This window comes from Eurytemora carolleeae, unplaced genomic scaffold (genome assembly GCF_000591075.1).
Source record: "Eurytemora carolleeae unplaced genomic scaffold, Eaff_2.0 scaffold186, whole genome shotgun sequence".
Lineage (NCBI taxonomy): Eukaryota > Metazoa > Arthropoda > Copepoda > Calanoida > Temoridae > Eurytemora > Eurytemora carolleeae.
The window spans coordinates 36,725-60,267 of NW_019396163.1; the positions used below are offsets into that span (position 1 = coordinate 36,725).

At 33.0% G+C, this 23,543-nt stretch overlaps 2 protein-coding genes across 4 annotated transcripts in view; both read left to right on the plus strand.

Moving 5' to 3' along the window:
- LOC111696885 (ATP-dependent DNA helicase PIF1) lies at positions 1-12,303 on the plus strand. 3 transcript variants are annotated; one of them, XR_002764183.1, is made up of 21 exons: positions 1-102; positions 305-387; positions 884-962; positions 1,395-1,548; positions 2,045-2,300; positions 2,360-2,417; positions 2,847-2,916; positions 3,774-3,815; positions 4,461-4,558; positions 5,488-5,600; positions 6,111-6,187; positions 6,445-6,566; positions 6,988-7,122; positions 7,446-7,544; positions 8,687-8,746; positions 8,940-9,050; positions 9,497-9,546; positions 9,612-9,669; positions 10,163-10,282; positions 10,404-10,531; positions 12,184-12,303. XR_002764183.1 is itself a non-coding variant. In XM_023466658.1 (20 exons), exons 1-20 carry the CDS (start codon positions 10-12, stop codon positions 10,479-10,481), a joined length of 1,956 nt encoding a protein of 651 aa, XP_023322426.1. In that variant the 5' UTR covers positions 1-9; the 3' UTR covers positions 10,482-10,969. The 3 variants fall into 3 exon arrangements, 1 of the variants encoding a protein (XP_023322426.1); XR_002764182.1 differs by having other exon boundaries at positions 12,205-12,303; XM_023466658.1 differs by lacking the exon at positions 12,184-12,303 and having other exon boundaries at positions 10,404-10,969.
- The window catches only part of LOC111696892 (serine/threonine-protein kinase greatwall), a 16,593-nt gene continuing 5,302 nt past the window's right edge, over positions 12,253-23,543 (plus strand). Inside the window, exons 1-15 of the mRNA XM_023466668.1 lie at positions 12,253-12,584; positions 12,689-12,738; positions 12,922-13,059; positions 13,802-13,864; positions 14,191-14,267; positions 15,011-15,107; positions 15,392-15,466; positions 16,054-16,133; positions 16,869-16,956; positions 17,671-17,759; positions 18,779-18,849; positions 20,633-20,685; positions 20,905-20,999; positions 21,511-21,762; positions 22,041-23,172. Coding sequence (XP_023322436.1) covers positions 12,347-12,584; positions 12,689-12,738; positions 12,922-13,059; positions 13,802-13,864; positions 14,191-14,267; positions 15,011-15,107; positions 15,392-15,466; positions 16,054-16,133; positions 16,869-16,956; positions 17,671-17,759; positions 18,779-18,849; positions 20,633-20,685; positions 20,905-20,999; positions 21,511-21,762; positions 22,041-23,172 — 2,598 coding nt within the window. The 5' untranslated portion in view covers positions 12,253-12,346. The remainder of the gene's footprint in view (positions 12,585-12,688; positions 12,739-12,921; positions 13,060-13,801; positions 13,865-14,190; positions 14,268-15,010; positions 15,108-15,391; positions 15,467-16,053; positions 16,134-16,868; positions 16,957-17,670; positions 17,760-18,778; positions 18,850-20,632; positions 20,686-20,904; positions 21,000-21,510; positions 21,763-22,040; positions 23,173-23,543) is intronic.

A 23,543-nucleotide genomic window follows, 5' to 3' on the forward strand; every position in this document is an offset into this window, starting at 1 on the left:
AGAAGTAAAATGTCCGTACAGGTGCCTGTACTCCGTTGTACAGCAGTAGTAGAGGCGTACAGTACTAATAACGAGGTTGTAAAAAAAGATTCTTATAAACAGGTATTTTCACGTAACTTAAATTGATATTTTTAAGTTTGTGTTTTTTATTATAATTTTTAACGTTATTTTTATTCTTGTTGTTATTGTTATTGTTTTAGTCATCATTATTATTATTATTTACTGTCATCATTATTTTCATTATTATTGTTACTAATCCATTTTGATAGTATTGTGCACTACTATAATTACTTCACCTGTTCAGGCAATGCTGTCTTTAAACCGAAATGAGTTTAGCGAGATAGTTCTCTGCGTATCAGTTCTGGAGAAAAATATTGAAAAAAATAGGTTGGATGATTTTATATCTAAATTACCAGAGCTGAAAACTTTATAACGAGATCAGTGCTTGATCTTCTCTTTTTGTTACTAAAGTTTGTATCATGGAAAATGTCTAAAATTTCAGTCAATTTTGTCCAACCGTTTGGTTAGTTATAGCTTAGCTATTAGCTTACAGATACAAATATACAATTATTTATATATATGAGCTGTCATCCTCCAATCCTAAAAGCCATCTCGAACAACTCAACATACTAGTGTTACCCACAGGATAATTAGGTATCTGAGAGTATATAGATTGGTCAATGGCAAACTGCCATAGGCCTGTCTCCCACCCCTGAATTTACACTCGGCTCTTTGTCTGGGTTGATTCATTTGAACTTAAACGGAAGGAAGCTCAAGTCTACAATCATAGATTATTATTATTATTACGAGCGAAGAGCTTTATTACATAGATATTAGACCTCCCAACTATCAAACTATATTTAAATAAATTTTCCCTGTTAAGGAATATTGTTCTCCGGCATTCCGATCTAGAAATACACAGAAGATTTATCAAGGAAGGAAAGGTTTCCATTAGTTTTAAGGTATTTTTTACATTTATTTAGAGATTATTTTGATTATTTAGAGATTATTTTGATTATTTTGATTATTTAGAGGTTATTTTAATTATTTAGAGATTATTTTAATTATTAAGAGATTATTTTGATTATTTAGAGGTTATTTTGATCATGTAAAAAAAAAATTAAATTATTTAGAGATTATTTTAATTATTTAGAGATTATTTTGATTATTTAGAGGTTATTTTGATTATTTGGAGATTATTTTGATTATTTAGAGATTATTTTGATTATTAGACCTTCGTATTTTGACTTTGTTATTTTAGTGTTTCTTAAAAATAGAAGTTCTTTGCACGCGTTCCTGAGGAAGCCGATTATAATTTTAACCCCCCCCCCCCCATTACAAAACTCCTAGTTGCGCCGTTTTAATCTCACCCTATACAATCCTGTGTATTCTAGGAGAGTAGAACTAAGCTTCTTCTATCGAATGCTCCTCCCAATGAGTTGGTCATATTCGTCAAGACAATGGCGGCCAAGGTGGCCGGGCTCAAGAATAAAGCTAAAGTCTCCATCCGGTCAAAGCTGATTTCAGAGAAGGGGAACTCAGTAGAAGGTAGGGGAATAAATATATTTTTTTCAACTAGAGATTTTTCTCTCGATATATCATGTATATAAAATCTACATTATCTACATCTTAAGGGACTGCAAGCGTAATTTCAAGTGACCCTCTGTGCAAAGATGCAAATGCCTGATTCACTTTCTAGAATTGAAAGAAAATAAATTCTTTCATTCGAATTTTTGGAAATTGTTTTTAATGTAAATATTCAGTAAGACATCAGCTGTACACAGCGTAACCGCGTTTATAGGAATCCAAGTGGTTTTTGATAGATTTTGACAGAGATCTTTGGACTCGGGCATTGTTCTTTTTTCATAGAGTGCCAGTTGAAATTATGCTTCCAGTCCCTTTAAGTCATCGATTTCCCCCTAAAATTGACATTTGACAGTCCATTTTGTAAACTAGTGTTATATCATCTTGTTTTAGTCCATCTAGTGCACTGTGCCCTCGATCTTTGTTGTTTTATGCAAAAGTATTTTTTTTATTAATCTAGGTATCAGCCCTGTGACCGCTAAGGATATGCGTAACCTCCAGCTAGCCGAGGCTGGTGGGAATGGCCTCCTAAAGTCCCGAGGTTATACGCCAAAAACCGCCTCTCCGCTTACCGGCGGGAAGATGATCAAGAGAAAACGGTTGGATGAGAAGGAGAACGGCGGTAGTCCAATGTTGGGTAAAAGCGGTGGGTTGGTGAGGGGAACGGATGGACCGACACCGAAGCGACAAATGACGTTTGCGAGAAGAACTCTACGGTAAAATAAATGTTATTTACAAAAAAAAATCAAATTTTTATAAAATTGTTTTTTTTTAGGGAAGACCAATCTAGGGTTATGACCTCAGAGCAGAAGTATGTGGTGGAGATGGTCAAGGTACAGACTTTGTTTGATTAGAGTTTATTTATATTTTTTAATTTCAAATAGGGTTATTCCAAGAAATTGAGATTTTAGAGACGATAACTGCAGACAGTATTTTGTCCAATTTGTAAAAATATTAACAAGCTGTAAATTGCTAATGAATATAAAAGACTGATTTAAATTTTTCGATCGTGGATAAAAAAGGAACAAATTGACATTAAAGTTTTATTCTTTGTGGTAACCCTCTACACTCTAGACTACAGACTACAAGTATACATTATCTTTGTGGTAACCCTCTACACTCTAGACTCTACAGACTACAAGTATACATTATGTTTGTGGTAACCCTCTACACTCTAGACTCTACAGACTACAAGTATACATTATCTTTTTTTGAATATTTTTAAAAATAAATTCTTATTTTTTGATTAATTCATTATTCAGGGAGGCAAAAATATTTTCTTTACTGGTGGTGCAGGAACTGGGAAGAGTTTTCTTATTAACAAAATTATAGGTAATCATTGAGGTTGATAGATAGATCAGCTGTACAATTACACGAATTATTGCTAATTTTGCTAAGTTGTAAATACGATGGTACGGTTTGATGATGAGAGCTTAACCCTGACTCCCATGGAATGATGGTTGACCATTTTATTTATTTATTTAAATACGATGTGAATATGGTAAAATTATTATTACACTGGAAATAGATAGATAGATAGATCAGCTGTACAATATATCAAGAATTATTGCTAATCTAGTTGTAAATCCAACGTGAATATGGTAAAATTATTATTACAGGGAAAATAGATAAATAGATAGATAGATAGATCAGCTGTACAATATATCAAGAATTATTGCTAATTTAGTTGTAAATCCAACGTGAATATGGTAAAATTATTATTACATGGGAAATAGATAGATAGATAGATCAGCTGTACAATATCAAGAACTATTGCTAATATGACGACGTTGTAAATCCGATGACAGTATAGTATAATAATAATCAAATTACCTTTACATAAGGATAGACTAAGAAATAAGTCTTGGGCCTCAAAAATGATATGTGTAGTATCTAAGGTTTTGTATCTTTGGACTAAAATTTGTTCTAAGATTACTTTAAAGGAGCTGATCACTTTCCTCTAACTCTATTTTCTAATCCTTGAATCTTTGCAGCCTGAGGGCATAATCCTTTGATATTACAAATTTAGATTACTCGATCAAACGAAATATCAGACGTCTCCGACATCAAGTTGCATAGGGATTAGTAAATTAGAATTTTGACCGGGCAAATAAAATACATCTAAGATATTTCAATATTTAAAAAATTTGAATCCTTGATTTATTATTGAAGTTCTTATTTTCTTCCAGGTGTACTGCCTCCAGAGCATACGTACATCACTGCCAGTACAGGTAATTATTATTATTATTATTATTAATGGGTTCCGCAGATCCCCGTTGTATTGTATTCTAGGGAAAGGGAAATGGCCACCGGCACAGGGTCTGAGAACTTACACATTCTTCAATATTTTTTATTCTAGACATTTGCTTTTCTTACACTAGGGCAAATTTTAAACATGAGAGAAAATGTATGCGAAATTTTTTTTTAACCAGTCCTACCCGTAAGATAATAACTTTCTAATCAAATTGTGATTGATATTGAATTTTATGTTGAGAGGAGGGGGTGAATAGGTGAATAGGGTTAGTTCTTGTTCTAAATGCACATTGTACATTGTACATTGTCCGTGCAAAGATGAAATTGCCCGATTCACAACGTTACCCTAAAAGATTGCTTTGCATGAATAAGTATTTTTTAGATATCAAAGTTTGTAATTTTCAAAACTAGTTTTTTTAATTTGTGGGTTCTCTAAAGAAGTAACTTGTGCATTTCTGCTACAGGAAAACATATAGAAGTATCAGAGTTATAAGAATTTAACGATTTTCAATGGTACCGTTGTAAATCGGGCATTGCCATCTTTGCACGAAAGGTCACTTGAAATTACGCTTACAGTCCCTTTTTTCTTGTACTTATCGTTTATAAATAGATTTCTATTTTAGGTGTAGCAGCGTTTCAAATTGGTGGAACTACACTCCATACCTTTGCTGGTATAGGTAGTGGGTCTGCTGGAGTAGCTAAATGCATAGAATTAGCACAGGTTGAGATATTGTTAAAAGGGACAGTTCACTGATTTATGTATTGGTAGGGGTCTGCAAGCGTAATTAAATGCATAGAATTAGCATAGGTTGAGATATTGTTAAAAGGGACAGTTCACTGATTTATGTATTGGTAGGGGTCTGCAAGCGTAATTAAATGCATAGAATTAGCACAGGTTGAGATATTGTTAAAAGGGACAGTTCACTAATTTATGTATTGGTAGAGGTCTACAAGCGTAAGTAAATGCATAGAATTAGCATAGGTTGAGATATTGTTAAAAGGGACAGTTCACTGATTTATGTATTGGTAGGGGTCTGCAAGCGTAGTTAAATGCATAGAATAAGAACAGGTTGGGAAATTGTTAAAAGAAACAGTTCATATTGGTAATATGTTGTTAGTTATATATTTTAAGCTGTTAATATTGTTAAAAGGGATTATGTATTGGTAGGGGTCTGCAAGCGTAGTTAAATGCATAGAATAAGGTTAAATTGTTAAAAGGGACAATTCACTGGTTTAAGTATAGGTAGGGGGTCTGCAGGAGTAGTAAAATGAATAGAACTTGCATCTATCTGGTCTGTATTACGTGACCAGATACATGCACTGCCATTGGTGGAAGTTCTGGTCATGTGATACTATCATACTATCATATTATTAAGTATATATATATTTAAAAAAAAAATAAATCATTCAAATTATGATAGGAGCGTACCTAAGCTGTTTAGGCTGCTCTGGGTTATCGTAATTTTAGATTTGTTGCGTATTTGCGGAATGTGATCTGTTTGAAACTTTGATTTATATACATAAGTTTTGGTATATCGTTGGCACAGTTTTATATCTATTTCTCGAGACAGGGACTTGAGATAGAACTCATAAAGGTCGCGATCATAGGTTTCAGCGTATACCCCTTTAAATATGAACAATCTGTTTCAGCGTAAAAGTATCAGCGCCCAGTGGAGGAAATGTAAACATTTAATTATCGACGAGATATCTATGGTTGACGGAAACTTCTTCAAAAAACTGGAGATGGTCGCTAAAGCTGTCAGGGAATTAGAATATTTACAATATTGTTACTCAATTCCACTTTTCTTCATCTTCTAAGGGACGTTTTAGTGCTCACTTTTTTAATAGTTCAATTTTCTAGTTGGTCAGAGGTCTAAACTTTTGTATTTTTACTATTTTTCATAATACGCTCAGTTGGTTCTCCTTCTCCCTTGTACTTGTGGTTTGATTTAAAAACGTGAACTTAGAATCTTAAACCAAGTTAAGATCATTCCCCTTGTTCTACCGAGTTCCCAAATATAAACTTGAGGCAAATCGGTTAAAGGGTTCATGAGTTATTTTTAAAGTAACCTCGTAAATTTTATGCCATTTTCTGTAGTGCTTGACCGGTACCTAGCTTAGCATGGAAACTGAACTTTCTATAAAAAATGTAAACTTAAGGCAAATCGGATAAAGAGTTCATGAGTTATGATCTGACAGACGAACAGAGAATTTCATCTAGTCTGTATACATAGTCATCCAACATAGTTTTGAAATAAGTATTCTGAATACAGAGGAAATGATAAACCGTTTGGTGGAATCCAGCTGATTCTAACTGGAGACTTCCTGCAGCTGCCTCCTGTTGTAAAAGGTTGGAATTCGTATTTTTAGTAATCCATTTACGTTACCAATCAACTAATCAAGTTCTAATTGTTTTAAGTAACCTTCCATTAAAAGCGGGGAATGTACGATTCGCAACGTCACCCTTTAACCCTTTATATGATCATTAATATGGGAGATATTGTTCTTCTATCTTGAAAAGTGATAATTCTGGCAAATTTCTTCATATTTTTTTCTCACACATAAATATGCAAGTCACTTTCTTGAGGAACCCTAATGGATTTTTAGGCGACGAGGAAAGACGATTTGCGTTTGAAACCAGTGCATGGCAAAGATGCGTACAGATAAATGTAGAGCTTACGCAAGTAAAGCGTCAGTCAGATCAGAATCTAGTGACAATACTGAATAAGGTAGGTATTTTGATAGAGAAAATATGCTATACTAGATTTTTTCTCAGCCTATATTCTTCTCAGCAACCTATCTCTACCTAAAATGTAAATTTTAGAGGGCTTTTTTAAAAATTAATATTTTAATCATAGCTTTTTCTGCAGCAACAGTTGGATGGCTGCCAATTAAGCGAGAAAAATTTCTTATATTCAACAAAAGAAATCGCTTGTTTGGCAGTCATCTAGCTTTTTCTGCCAAAAAGCGATTTTTTGTCGAATAATTAACAGCCATCCAACTTCTGCTGTGATCTTTTTTATTTCGTAATTTTGAGGTCTAGCTCTTCATTTGGTTAAGCAGATAAAAAAATTTACAATTGGAAATCGGGCATTGCAATCTTTGCATAGAGGGTCACCTCAACAGTCTCTTTAAGAATGAAATGTTAAGTTGAGATTGGGTGAATGTGGAGATAGAGAGACGAGTATATTGAAAGGTACGAAGACGAATGATCTAGCAAAGAACGGAATAGTTCCAACCAAACTCTGTACTCATACAGATGATGTCAACTCAATCAATACCAAGGTTAATTTGAAATACTTTCTGTCTTTCTTTTCAATTTTTTTGTTTTTGATAAGTGGTTGATTTTTAACTTCGATATGTCATGATTTTGATTTGATTTTGATTTTGATTTTGATTTTGATTTTGATTTTGATTTTGATTTTGATTTTGATTTTGATTTTGATTTTGATTTTGATTTTGATTTTGATTTTGATTTTGATTTTGATTTTGATTTTGATTCTCTGATTCTCTGATTCTCTGATTCTCTGATTCTCTGATTCTCTGATTCTCTGATTCTGATTTTAAATGAGTTAAACCTGATTCTGATTCTGATTCTGATTTTAAAGGAGTTAAACCTATGTGGAGGAGAGGAGAAGATATACCGAGCCCTGGATTCAGATTCAGGAATGACCTCATTCATTAACAATTCTACTCCAGTAGATCAGGTTTAATATTTATGTATATAAAGTAGTAATCTTTGTTTGTATGTTTGTTTGATTATTTGTTTGTCCGATCATAACTCATAAACCCCTGGACCGATTTGCCTTAAATTTTGATTGGAAAACTCCGGAAAACCACGTAAAAGTTTGGTTTTGAGAGCCTTAAGGGGAGTGAATCAACTTTTATATCGAAAATTTAGTTGCCCAATAAAATCGACCAAGTGCGGGTAAACGGCGGAAATAACAAGGAGTAACTTGGGCATTGCCGGGTAATTCATCTAGTACATATGTATAAAAAGTAAAAATTACATCAATTTATATGTCTACCAGAAAAGTATGACATAATAAGTTGTCTCCAGGGACACCTCAACCAATGAATCCCATATGGCATTATTTTGTAACTAGTTCGAAATTACCATTTTCTTGGGGCCATTATTTCAAGTGTCATTTAAGGTCAATGAGGATGTATTTTTTATAGTTTATTAAGGGTTAGAATAGATTTACACATATTTGTATACTGACCCTGGTCGGCTTACAACTTTTGATATTTCATACTATGAATTCGGTTAGATTAAATGATCCTAGGATGTAATGCAAGGAAAGTTATTTCAGAGGTGTACGCATCTTTTGTATTGCAGTGTACTGTCTCTGGGCGGTAATGTAAACACAAAACAGATGTTACAGCCTGACATGGGATCCATCTTTCACTTAAAAAAGTCAATGAAATATTCTGGTCATAGGAAACTATTATGTGAATTATCAAAATTATCAAAATTTAATGCTTTAAACCTCCTCGGATACTAAACGAACACTGATGCATCTATTCTTGTTTACAAATTCCGCCCAAAGAGAACTGGTTTCAATATGAACACAGAGTATACACGACCGCAATTAACTTTCCTTGCATTACATCCTTAAAAATGGTCTAAGGTTGAAACATCAAAAGTTTACACTACTAGGTTACACAGATATAGGGATTAGAACATTTGAGTTTGTGGCAAGAGCTCAGTTCCTCTGCGAAAGGGCTGACTGACGGAATAACTTACAAAATGTCTTTTAAATATACAATAATCAAAATAGATCATCTTCTTTAGTATAGTAACATTATTTTTAGATATTTCTTTTGATTTTAACATTAATAAATATAGGTTTTGAGATTAAGAGTTGGTGCTCAGGTTATGCTTATGAAGAATTTAAATGTACTGCAGGTAAACAAACATTTTAGAGATAAATTAAAGGGAGTATTCGCGAAAAAGACGACGGGGAATGAGAAGGCCAGCGAGTAAATTATTTATGAATATTCTTATACATACAATTATGATGGCTGACAATTGATTGATCACATATAAACTTATAACCTTATTGTTGAGAGGTTTAGCTCTGAAAAAAATATCTTGTTAGGGTTTAGTGAATGGAGCCCGGGGAGCTGTTGAGAGGTTTAGCTCTGAAGGAAACCCCGTTGTCAGGTTTATCGGAGGGAAAACGGAAGAAATTAAAACCGAAAAATGGCAGGTACCAACATCCACTTAAATAAATGTTTTTGTCATTCTTTCCCTATTTTTCATCTGCAAGTCTTTCTTCGTCGCTCAAACTTAGCAACAACAAAAATAGAATAAAATAAACATGAATATTTCACAATTTTATAAAATCAAAAGTTTTTGGAAGCAATTTTTTTTCTCGCCCGGCCATAAACCTGTCTGGCAATATGTGGCGTTTTAAAATATAAACGTTGCTAGTTTCTCCGCCAAGGGTCTGCATCCTGTAAGATTGAAATGTCATCATATATTAGTCTGGATCCATGGCTCCATTTGTGTGCTCGTTTTAACAGTTCTCATTTCATAGAAGGTCATGAACCTGATCAGATCAGCTGTTATGACGTTATTGGATACGTCTTATTTTAAAACTTCGCTAAATCTTTATGTTTAATGGCGCGCACTGTACTTGAATATTTATTTCAGGTAAAGAATGGTGTTGGTGGATTACTGAGTAGGACTCAGTTACCTCTTAGGTAGGCAAAACAATCATATGAGGGGGGGGGGGGTAATTTTGTAGATAATAATTTGATGTTTTAAGGTTGGCCTGGGCATTCTCTATTCATAAATCTCAAGGGATGACACTAGATTGTGTAGAGGTTAGTTCAATATTACATAAGTAAATAAAAAATAAAATTTATGCTATTTAACATTATTATTATTACATTTTTGTTAATGTTGCTAGTGCTAATAATTTTTAAAGTTTTATAGTTTTTGTTTTTATTATTACTTTTGCGATTGGTATTTTTATTGCTATTGTCATTGTTATTGTTATTGTTATTGTTATTGTTATTGTTATTGTTATTGTTATTGTCATTGTTATTGTTATTGTTATTGTTATTGTTATTGTTATTGTTATTGTTATTGTTATTGTTATTGTTATTGTTATTGTTATTGTTATTGTTATTGTTATTGTTATTGTTATTGTTATTGTTATTGTTATTGTTATTGTTATTGTTATTGTTATTGTTATTGCTATTGCTATTGTTATTGTTAATAGTTATTGCAATTGATATACTTATTGGTAATGGTACTGGTATTTTTAATGTGATTGTTATTGTTAATTTCATTGTTATTGTTATTTTTATCTAGGTATCTCTATCCCGCGTATTTGAGTGTGGCCAAGCTTATGTTGCATTAAGTCGAGCCAAGAGCCTGGAATCTCTGCGTATACTTGACTTTAAACCTGGGTGCGTCAGAGCTGATACAAAGGTAAGAGAAATTTTAGATGCCACATATCACAAAGTTTAGATTTAAATTCATAAAAGTTCACAATCACCCTCCATCAGCTTCCCCAAATTTCTTTGACGTTATTCCGTAATCCTTTATTTAGGTTTTGAAGTTCTATCGGAATCTGAAGTGTAGCAAACCAATTCTTCAACAATCAATGAATCAGTACATGGACAGCTGATAAATACCCCAGTTATGAATAGTACCAGTTTATTTTGAATATGAGAATAGGTTATCAATTAGTGGAAAATGAACTAAACATTTTTCTCTAATTCATATTTTCTAATCCGAATATCTTTGCAACCTAATGATGTAAAACTTTGATATTTCAAGTTACCTAATCATGTCATAATTCCTAGTTTGAAATACCAAAATACCAGGACTAAATTCAATTGGAGAGGTCGCTGAACTTTATACCGCCGGTTCAAATTGTGATTCACCTATTTAAATCCTCATGAATCTATAACTTTGAATCGGTGGATTTAGTTTCACACTGAGCTGGAAAGAATTTAAGTTTTATGAATTATCCCAATGGTTCTGTCAATTGGATCTGGTTAGTAAGGCCAACAGATGACTCAGGAGTGTTGTCATTAAATCAGAAAATACGCCATTTTTAGAAAAGTTGATTAATTGATTGAAATCCAGTTTTCTGAGTTTTTCTTTCTCAAAGAATGTTTTTTATTAAACAGAGACAAAAATACAGTATTAACTGTATATTTTTCATCTTTGAGTCTTTGTGTATTTACTTCTATGATAATAAAAAAAAACATAATATTTGTTGCTTGCGTGCCGGTCCTGCATTTAATCGCAAAAACTTATAAGGATTGTGAAAATAATAATTTCTAGCTGGACTGGTGTTGCCCAGGTTGATATCTTAGTTACTCCCGCCGTTTACAAGGGATGGATATTAAACCATGATTTTAGCTGAAATGTTAAGTGCTGCCTGTGGAATTTTAAAACTTACAAAAATTGTTTAGCCTTTTTCATCCCTGGGGTACCCATCGGTTCTCTAAACTTGCCAGTTTGGTCCAGCTGTTTGACCAGCTATTGCTGACATATAAATATTTTTAAATAGATTGAAAAATTATCTAGCTTGAAAAAAATCTAAACTTGGTTGAGTGAGTATCCTGAAGATTACATCAGCTTATGCAACTGGCCTTAAAAGCCAGGTTTACAAAGACAAATATCAACAATTCTGGCAAAATAATTCAGAAACTAGAGTTTATCAGCTATTAAGTAGGTTTAAAAAACAAAACCATTCTAAGATATTTTTAAAGATTTGGAAAGTAGACTATGTTGACTTTTATAAATCCCTGTCAAGACTCTTTTCAGAAAATTCAATTTAAACTGAATTGAAAGATTTTGACTCAGAAGTTTTCGGTAGATGATTTGGATATCCAAAATGTCTTAACCTTCTCTGCTTAAGCACAATTCAGTTGTATAAATCTAGTTTTCTCCACTATTCATCATGTTAATTTAAAGTTTTGGAAGTAATGTTAATTAAGTTAATTTAGCTAATTCATATATTCTTTTTATAATTCATTCAATTGGCATTTCATATCTTTAAATGATTAGTCAACAATATTTTTAAAAACTGAAACAATAAAAATGTACTGTCTATTTTTTCACTTTGATTTTAGTTTAAAGTTAATATGCGATCCAAGCTAAAGAAGAACACCTAAAATTGAAAAATGTGCATATTAATAAACAGCTTATATTGTAGTTAGGTGTCTGTTTGAAAAAAAAAACACATTTAAAATATTGTTTGAGAAGAAGAAGCAAAACTTGGAACTGGATTTCAATAAATTAATCAACTTTTTTCAAAATGGCGTATTCATTGAATTCGGTCACTGTTTGCTAGTTTGCTAGTTTATATGGATTAGAAAAGTAATGTTGGTGTTCAGTATCTAACATCATCTTTGTACCTGAAAATGATCTCTAAAGATTTATTCTATAAATCTTTTTCTAGTTTTACAAAAATAACGATTTTGTATATTTTCAGACATTTCAAAATGGAAAATCAAGTAAAGGTCAAATCAAGTTAAAATGGAGGTAGATGCAAAAGATCCTGTAGTGAAGGAAGGAGATAATGGAGGTGTAGGATCCTCCAAACTTGAGAGCACTGGAGTCTTTAGCGAGAGCCATTATGGAGCAGATTGCAGTCATGGCTCCAATCTCGGTGCCAGCCTTCATGAAAGTAGGAGCGGCTCCAGTTTGGGCATGGCTCCCAAAATAGAAGATTTTGAGTTGTTAAAACCTATAAGTAGAGGAGCTTTTGGAAAAGGTGAGATCAGTTAAAAATTTATTTTATCAAAGAAAGCTTTCTTTTAAAAAAAAATGCTATTCGAATTTGAAGTTTCAATTATTTTTTAATGCTCGTTTTCGTAGTGTTCTTGTGTCACCGCAGAGACCAACCGAAAAATAAACTGGCAGTAAAGGTAAGAATAGCATGACCAATAAATGTTTAAAAAAAATTATTGTAGGAAATCGATTATTTAGGAATCTTGTTATTACGGGAAAATTACATTTACCGAGAGGGGGGGGGGGGGGGTCCTTGTGTATACGTCCTTAATGCGTTTTTGAGAATGATTAAGAATGATCGCATAAGAATTGTTTTGAAGGTTATGAAGAAAACTGAATTGATCGAGAAGAACCTCGTGAGTCAAGTAATCGCTGAGCGTAATGCTCTAGCGATCACAAAATCTCCGTTCTGTGTAAACCTGTTCTACTGCCTACAGACAAATAATAATGTTTTCCTGGCAAGTATTTTATACAAATTAAAGGGATTACTTGCGGATTTATGCTGTAGAGACAGACAATTATGGAAATTGTCAGAATTCAACACAGTTTAAGGAAGAGAAATAACGATATCTTCCTCTTTGTTACCCATATCAAAGTAGAAAGGGTTTATAGGGTACCGCTGGGAATCGGACGTGCTACTTTTTTTTAAACAGTCCCATGAACCAAAAAGTTTAATCTTGAATGGAATTTTTATTTTTTATTTTTACAATTTGAATATTAGATATGTATGAATATTTTTGGTAGGTGATTATTATTATTGTTGTTATATTGTTTTGTTGTTGTGTTGCTGAGTTGCTGTGTTTCTGTTGTTGTGTTGTGTTGTTGTGTTTTTTTTTTGTTTTTTTTGTTTTTGTTGTTGTGTTGTTGTGTTGCTTTGTTTTTTTTTGTTGTTGTGTTGTTTTTTGTTGTTGTGTTGTTGTGTTTTTGTGTTGTTGTGTTGCTGTGTTTATGTCTTATGTGTTGTTTTGTTGTTTTGTTTTTGTGTTGTTGTGTTGCTGTGTTGTTGTGTTGCTGTTGTTGTGTTGTTGTGTTGTTTTGTTGGTGTGTTGTGTCGTTTTTTGCTTTGTTTTCGTTGTGTTGTTGTGTTGTTGTGTTGTGTTGATGTGGTTTTGTTTGTATTAATTTTGTTGTTATTATCGTTTTTGTTGTTTTTATTACTGTTGTTGTTTTTATTATTGTTGTTATTGTTATTATTGGTAGGTGATGGAGTATATGATAGGAGGAGATATGAAATCTTTACTTGGAGTTTATGGATTCTTCGAGGTGAGTCAAATCAATCAATAAAATATTGTTTTGTTTTTATTTAAATAAAATGTTAACTTTTGAAATTTATTTTAAATTAATATTGTTTAAGGAGTAGTTTTTTATATATTGAACAGATTTTTTTCTCGACTTAAAAGCAACCCCTTAAAATCTTTCATTTCTTTCCTAATATTTTTTCACTCATATTTCTAATTTATCCTTTCTTCATTTCTACCATTCTATTTATTTCTCAATCTAACTACCTTCATGTATTTTTATTTATCAGTCTTTATATCTATATATTCTAGATATAAATCATCAACTTACTATGAATCTGTATAAACTAGGAAAGTATGGCTGTATTCTATATTGCTGAGGTAATCCTAGCTTTGCAGTACCTTCACTCAAAAGGAATAATACACAGGTAGCTAGACTTCATACAAAAATTAAATTTTCTGCTTAAAATTGAGCAAAAATTGGAATTCTTTATTTCAATCAAACTTAACATTCTTTGGTTGATATTTTGTCCTTGGATCCGCATTGTGTGTGTGATTCGGATGCAGGGACCTTAACTGTTACAAGCTTTCAATTTTGTAGGGATGTAAAACCAGATAGTATATTACCATGTTATGTATGGATGTTAAGCCATAATATGTTATATTGTTATGTTTGGATGTGAAACCACAACATGTTACAATGTTATGTATGGATGTAAAACCAGATAGTATGTTACAATGTTATGTATGGATGTAACACCAGATAGTATGTTACAATGTTGTAGGGATGGAAAGCCACAATATGTTACAATGTTCAAAGGATGTAAATCCACAATATGTTACAATGTTTTAGGGATGTAAAACCACAATATGTTACAATGTTATGTATGGATGTAAAACCAGATAGTATGTTACAATGTTGTAGGGATGGAAAGCCACAATATGTTACAATGTTCAAAGGATGTAAATCCACAATATGTTACAATGTTGTAGGGATGTAAAACCACAATATGTTACAATGTTATGTATGGATGTAAAACCAGATAGTATGTTTGTTACAATGTTGTAGGGATGGAAAGCCACAATATGTTACAATGTTCAAAGGATGTTAATCCACAATATGTTGCAATGTTGTAGGGATGTAAAGCCACAATATGTTACAATGTTGTAGGGATGTAAAACCAGATAATATGTTAATCTCTGCTTCTGGTCATCTCAAACTAACAGACTTCGGGCTTAGTACTGTAGGATTAGATAGAGAACTTCAGGTTACAAGTATTTTTCAGTTTATTTTATTCATCCTTTTCATTCTTACCTTCATCTTTCCTTTTTATTTATTCATTCACTTTTCAACCATTCAATTTTGCTCATCTTTATCAAACTTCACTAAAAAGCTTTTAGCATAGAAACATCTTGTTTATTTCGCATGATGCACACTTGTGATTAAGCGTCACGGTAATTTTTAGCTTAAAAAAGAGTCGCTAAAAATCAATTTTTTTGATGTAAATTATTGTTTTAAAAAAAGTGTCACTAAAAATAACTGAATGTTCAGGTTGCGGATTTGTTACCTAAAACTCCGTGGGCTTCCAATAAGTCGATGATAAACCGGTTGGTCAGAACTCCAGGTAGGATATATTCCCTTTGACCTTTTTTATCTTTTTCATTTTTTATCCTGATCATTAATCCTACAATCTGGAATCATAAGTCTAGGGACCTTTGATGACCAATAAGGAGAAGTAGTTAAATTATGTTTGAACCACTTATTTTGTTTGAACTGATTTAAGTTTAAGAGAAGTGGTTCAACCTAGTCTACATGGTTTAACTACTTCTTGTTATTATTAAATTTTGTCACTGAATCCTGGATCCTTGAGTCATGGCTCTTAACACTTGACACTTGATTTTTACCCTTGACTTAATTCTTTAATCATAATCTTTAATTCTTTTTTCATGATCTTTGATCCTTCCTAAATTAATAATCCTGACAAGTGATCCTGATCCTGATCCTGATCCTGATCCTGATCCTGATCCTGATCCTGATCCTGATCCTGATCCTGAATTTATTAGCTCATTTAATTCTTTTTATTCTACTAGCTTGGTAACCCAGGTTTGCCTAATCCAAATTTCAGACAAATCGGTGAATATCATGAGTTATGATCGGACACGGAAACAAACAGAGATAACTACTTTTATATATATTTATATAGATAATGAATTTTAGGTCCAGCTGATCAAAATCTTGGTGGCAGCTACACAATGGATACAGCTAATTTGAATTTTAACGGCAGAGATTCAAGGTATTATTATTATTGTTACAAGGCTAATAGTTTTTACACAACTTTAACTTAAAATGTTCATATCAAATTGAAACTACATTCTTAAATTTGGATGCTGTTGGCAACTGCCCACATGTTTGATTTGATATGATTTGATTTGATTTGATTTGATTTGATTTGATTTGATTTGATTTGATTTGATTTGATTTGATTTGATAAATTTGTTGCTACTAATCCTATCAGCTAAAGAAATTTGAAAAATAAGAAATAGTGCACTGTTGTTAAACTCTTACTATTTCATAACTTATCAAATTAGTTGGAGTAAAAAGTAACTAAAATTTTGGTAAATTGTAACAAAATTTTAAGTAAAAGCCAGAATCAAGAAATAATTTTTTTAATGTCTAAATTTGGAGCCTATGGAATCCTCTGTTTATGCTTAGCTTATTACACACGTCAGTTCTTATTGTTCGTGTGATTTAAGAAGTCATCCTCTTGGTTTTTGTGAGTTATTTTTTTCTCCTTTCTCCAAGCTGTAGAGTGGAGCCTAAAGCTTTCCCTAACAGGCTAACACTCATAATTTGATTTGATGATTGGCAAAAGCATATTATTACTTATCAGGATCAGAGTCGAGAACAGACCTCACTGAAGATTGGTCCATGACAATTGGGCCATGAAACATTGTGTATGAGGATGTATATCTGTTTTTTTTGATTGAATAATAAATTGAGTATTATTACTAATTGTATAATTTTTCAGATTAGTCGGAAGCGAAGGATGTGAACCATGTAAATCTATGAATATGTCAGTTTCACAGAAGAAAATAACCATTACTCCCACATTAAAGGTTAGATTTAAGTTATTGCCACAAACTCAAATTATTCAATCGCCTCATATGTCTGCAACCTGATGGTGTAAACCTTTGTTATTTCAAACTTAGTTTTTTTTTTTTGATCTTACAGAATTCATAGTTTGAAATATCTATGGTCAGCAATATTGGGTTGGTAAAATAAAGGGATCAGAAAATAAGAGTTTGTGGCAAAGATACAAGCACAAAAAAGTGATTTGTAAAAAACTGGTTGCCTCATTGCCTCAAGCAATCTCTGTAAAGTATTATTTGAATTGAAATTAACATATTTAGGCTTGAAAAAATATTTAGATGTTTGATCCGGAATCTTTTTTTACATGACGAACTTGGATCCGGATTTAATCACTTAATTGCTAATGATCCCTTGACAGATTTGCCTTTAATTTTGAATTGGGGAACCAAGTCGAACCACTGAAGTGTTCTTAGCTGGGTTAAACAATTCTTGATTGAGTGGGTCGACTTTTATAGAGACAGTTTAAAGAAAAGCTAGTGGGTTAATACTTTTACTTTTTTGGCTATAAATAATGATAATTAGCAGATTATCAAAATTCCGCGTGGGACATGGCATGATCGCATGCTCAGATGATGGGGCAAATAAATTGTCAGCTGGCCTTCCCTGTTTGAACTGAGAATTTTTAATGTTTAAACTGATTCTCAGAATTTTAAACTTGTAGTTTATTTTCTGATTTTTAGGCCAAGTCCCGGACTCCGAAGGATATGCTAAGCTCTGGTTCTAGAGGAATACTAGAGGATATATCTACCCCTGCTACTCGAGGAACAAGGTTTTCATTCTTTTTTATGGCTTGTGTATCCAACAAATGTCAAAATGGCTGAACCGATCAGCTACCAAATCTCGACAATTATCACCCAAAGGACGGACCGGACGCGGAGCGCGCTATAAATTCCTAGCTATTTTAGTATCATAAGATCAAATTAAATAATAAATATACAGGGTGTCTCTGAAAAAGTGTTTTTTTATGAATCATAATTCTCTAAAATGCTGTTTTAACCTTCCAAAGAATTGAGGATTTTAAAAACTAAATGACAAAAAAAGATTAAGAATTTTTTTGAAAATTTTTGGAAAAGGGACCGACTACATAATTTGAAGTCTAAGACGGCATTTTAGATTAAAATTTTTCACCGACGTTTCCTCCAATTTCTAGGCGTTGTGCCTGTTAAACTTTGCAGTACAATGTCTAGTGGGTGCAAATGTAATTAATATCCTCGGCAAAGGGACCGAGTGCATTTTCGAATATTTGGCCTAATATTAAAGGTTAAAACTGCATTTTAGAGGAAAAATATTCATCACACATTTGTGGGAATTGTACCTACTAGGAGCACTTTCTAACCAATACAACGATGATGTAAAAAGTATAAACATACTTTTTTCCAGATGTATTTTTTTTTATTGGTAATAGTTTAATGTTAAAATGGTTAACATTAAGATGGGTGTGATTTTTGTAAATATTATTAGATGATCTTAAATAAATAAAACAGACGTAATTTCAAAAAACATCAGATTTTACCACTCAACAGTATTATTTAAATCTTAATCTGAATAGTTATAAATTAGGATAGCCTTGAAATGTGACAATTTCCCTTATTGTCTCGTCTAAACAAGTCCGCAAATCACTCGTGCAGAGAACATTCAACTGAAATTAATCAATTTTTAACAAGGCTGACCCATTCATCCTTGGCTAGGAAAAGGTTTAAAGAGTACCGTTGTGAGTCGGAAATGTCGTATTTAGTTCTGTTAAGAATGGTATATTTTGCAGGATAGAAAAATTATTTAAATGTTTAGATTTATCCGAAAGAAATCCTTTTATGATGAACTGTCGGAGCATCATAAATCAGAGAAAGAAAATTGCTTAGGTATGTTATAAACAAATATTATTTTACTAGTTTAGTCTCCCACCCTTGAAGTTACACTCAGCTCTTAACTACGTTAATTCATTGAAACTTTAACAGAACGGACCCCAAGTTTGAAATTTCAGATTGAAGGATTGACAGTTAATATTATTATTATTATTATTAGTGAACTATATATTTAACAATTTACTGTAAAGGCAATTTAACTTTTTAAAATAGTCTCTGGATAAAGTTGCCTCTAACATAAATGGTTGCATGGCTCAAACTTGGTCATGTTGCTGGGATCATAACGCTCATCGTTAAAAGAAAAATCATGAACTTGAGTTATAGCAAATGTCATAATTAAAATCAAATCCGGACTGAAAAAACCATTAAACAATTGGAATTGAACCTCCAGAGTCCAGGCTGTTTCATTCATTCATGATATGATATGATTTTAATTGATTTGATTTCATTTCATTTGATTTCATTTGATTTCATTTGATTTCATTTGATTTCATTTGATTTCATTTGATTTCATTTGATTTCATTTGAACACTAAAATAAGGCTTAATCCTTGAAATATAATTGGGACTAACTTTTCTTAAAGGGACAGTAAAGGACAAATGAAAGGGGGTATAGGCTGAAAGCTAATCACTTTAGCTCTTGATCGCGACCCATGGAAGTTTTATCTGATGTCCCTGTCTCGAGAAACTGATATAAAACTGTGTTAAAATTATACGAAAATTCATATATGTAAAATCTGAAACTTAAATCACGTGACCAGAACTATAACCAATGGCAGAGCAGTATACTGGTCACGGGTCTCCGCCTGTATCACGTGACCACTTTACTGCACTGCCATTGGTGGAATTTCTGGTCAAGTAATACGGACGTAAAAATAATATTATGGATGAAATCTATTGAAGATAGAAACAACAAATATAAAAGTAAACCTAAATTACAATTAGCTTTCTCTGGGATATCATCGTTTTCAGATTGGTTGCTTATTTGCTGAATATGATCTGTTAAAACCCACTACTTTTATACAAAATTGTATATTATATAAGTCTCAATAACTCAGAATGATAACATATTTTCACAAGTTTATTTATTCATATGTTACTCATTTAACATACTAAGAATGACTAGTGTAAAATCCGAGATTGAACAAGTTTACGAAATATCAGTGAAACTGAGATGGAATTTAAAGAATTTGAGCCGCGGTTTAAATTCGGCAAAATCCGCCAAAACCCGGTTTAAATTTAGCGCCGGCTTAAATCTTGAAACATTTGATATGGAACCAACCATATTTAAGCCGCGGCTTAAATTTAAACCGCCGCTCAAATTCTTTAAATTCGGCCACTGTTTGCGCATTTATGCAAACTCAATTCTAATTTTAACATGTAGGACAAAATCATATTTTCTTATAACTAAAAGTCAGGCTTCTACAATATATATTAATTTTCGTATAGATTTGACACAGTTGTATATCAATTTCTCGAGACAGGAACATCAGATATGACTTTCATGGGTCGAGATCAAGAGCTAAAGTGATTAGCTTTCAGCCTATACCCCCTTTCATTTTTCCTTTACTGTCCCTTTAAGAGTAAAGTCTAATCTAAAAACCAAGATCACAAAACTCGCCAAGTCTAACTTTGTCAATAAAAATTGAGACGTAAGAGATTCAAACTCGAAATTAAGCACAATACATTGTACAATGTACATACAATCAAACTCGGCATTTTGATTTGTCGATTTTATATCGTTGTTTTTTTCCTCCATTTTGTTATGTTTTAATATTTAGAGTTATCAAGTGAGCAACTTCCACCTCTTCCTTCTTCAAGCTTTGATTTCGGGGTAGGTATTTTTAATTGATTTTAGTTTGGTACTTTAAATCGATTACGGGGTAGGTATTTTTAATTTATTTTAGTTTGGTAGTTTAAATAGATTTCGGACAGGTATTTTTCATTTATTTTGGGAGTAGGTATTATTAATAGATTTCGGGGTAAGTACTTTTAATAAAAGCAAAATTTCCCCCAAAAAAATTTTATAATTATTATTTGTATTATTATTTAGAATAAAACGATTGATTTCGACGTAGCCGTTAACCCTGGTAAAGACTTGAATACTTCCGTCCTCAGTAGCTGTTCATCTAATGATGATGTTTTCAGGAAAATATTGGTTTAATTCTAATCAGAATTTAATCCTTCGGTTTTTTGTGTTTAACATTGGCAAACAAGCATTTATGTTTCTGATAGATATCTTACGTTAAAATAAGAAATTTCATTTCATAATTATCTTTTTTCTAATACAAAGCACTGATTATCAAAAATAAGAAATCACAATGTTCTCTGTAGTTTGTACCCGCCTAACCAAGCTAGGTTGTTTTAATTAATTAAAGTGCAATCAAAGTTTAAATAAACTCTAAACATAAGGGACCCTTCATTCATAGAGTTGCATGTCCGATTCACAACAGTACCTTATGAACCGTTGTCTGACCATGAAGAAGAGAGCTATCCTTGTTTTTCTAGTTAATAATAGAGGGTTACCTAAAATTATGCTTTGTTTGTTAAATTCATCTAAAAACTTTTAATGAAATCCATGAAAATCACTCATTTCATATTTTTTTTTTGATCCCAGCAATTTGTTGAATGATCAAAGTTTAACCAGTATAATCTGCAGGGATAAAGAGAACTATGTTCCTCGATCTATCTCCAACCTATCCCACTACCCCCAACCCAGGTTTAGCTCCTGTACCTTAGACCAGGAGGAGATGCTGAGCCCGGAGCATCGGAGAACTAGTCCTCAATCCTTGAAACCATGTTTAACTAGTCCAACCTTCTATCTTGGATCCCCGACTGCAAGTCGGAGTTCTAGTCCTAAATTCTACAGATCTAGTCTTACTCCTCATCCCAATATATCCCCCGTAGACAGGTAGGCAGTGGTTTATATCCCCACCCCTCATTCTCCTAAATAAATTTTGTAGATATCATTTTTAATCGGAGAATTTGGTGTGTTTTTTAAATAAATCATTTAGTTTCAATTTTAAGATTTAAAGAATTTGCAAAACTATTTTTAAATGGTCTTTAAAGCGTTGCTTATCCAATTCACAAACGACGGTACCCTATAGCTAAGAAACCAATAAATCATCGTTGTTCAATCTGTAAAAGCGTTTGTTTTGTTAATTTCCTTTTAAATGACGAATTTTTCAGAACTCATCCAAACTTTGGAAAAACCTTCCTCACTCCTCCTGATTCCTCCTCTGGAGCTAGGGCTGGGTTTTCAGATTCCAATCCTACCCCCAGATATCCTAATCATGGAGAATTAAAAGCCGAGCTTGGTCGAGCAACGCCTCAGCTCCCGCCCAACCTAGTCAGATCTCAGTCTCAAGCGCGGCAGAACATGTTGAGTATTCGATGCGCATCCCCGGAGCAAATGCGTGCTCACGAGTCCTTCGACAGTGATCTTCACTTGGAGACCCGCCTCTCTTTGTCCCGAGGCTCCCAGGACAGTCCGGAGCGTGTTCAAGGATCCGAGGATAGTCCAGACAGGGTTCAGCGTAGCTCAGGGGACTTCACATCACCCCAGAGATTGGAAATGAGTCCGGCCCCCTCGGAGCCCCAGAGACTGGAAATGAGCCCAGCATCTGTTTCCTCAGGTCTAGAGTTAAGTGAGCTGGATAGATCAAGTTCTGTCCTGGATCACATGGACCTGTCCATGTCTCCTGCTAGACTTGAACTAGGATTACACGGGAGCGATATCCTAGAAGATGAGAGTAGGGAGCCTATCGAACCCTGTACTCTGCAAAGGTTTAAGTCTCCGATTGCTCCGACCCGAAAAAGAATCCGATCTGGGGATTCTCACACGGGGCTAACTCAGGATATAACGGATATTCTCCGGCTTCGGAAACGATCCTGTCCTAATCTAATGATTCAAGGAAAAGATAACTATTCACAGCTTGCGCACGCTCAAAGCTCAGGGTTTCTTGGGGCTCAGAGAATTCAAGATCACAGCAATGAGTTCAACTCCACGGAGAGAACGGAGACTAAACTAGCGAACCTTCAAACTAAAATGGACAGATTAGAGAGAATTTCGGAGTCTGAATCTAATATTCGATCCATGTCAGGGAATGAGCCTATTTCAGGGAGTGAAAGTGGATCCAAGTCAGGGAGTAAATCCATGTCAGGAAGCGAAAGCGGATCCAACTCAGGGAGTAAATCCATGTCAGGGAGTGAAAGTGGATCCAAGTCAGGGAGTAAATCCATTCCAGGGAGTGAATGTGTCCGAGATCAAACATTATCCACCTGCAGTGAGTCAAGTGATGGGTCAGGAGGGAGCGAAAAGGTAAATATTCAGTTCAAATTGAGAAAAAAAAATTCCGGTTTTTCGATCATTTAAGATTAATAGAAAATAGGATTGAAGCGGAACAGAAATTTTTTCGTAAATATTGATTTAAATTCAAGAAACCATAAAAAATCCAACTTGTTCGGTTTTTCTCAAATTTCGGTTGTTTTTCAAGCAAAACATGATAAATGTTAATCCAACTCGACTTATGTTTTCTTTTGGTTTTTAGGGGTTTCCGGGAAAAAATTGTAAACGTTTTTGGATATTTTAACATTCGTATATATATATACTGCGTATACCCTGCCAAAAAAATTCGAAAATATATTTTTTTTAAATATTTTTTTTCAACATTTTTTTCTAATTTTTTTCCA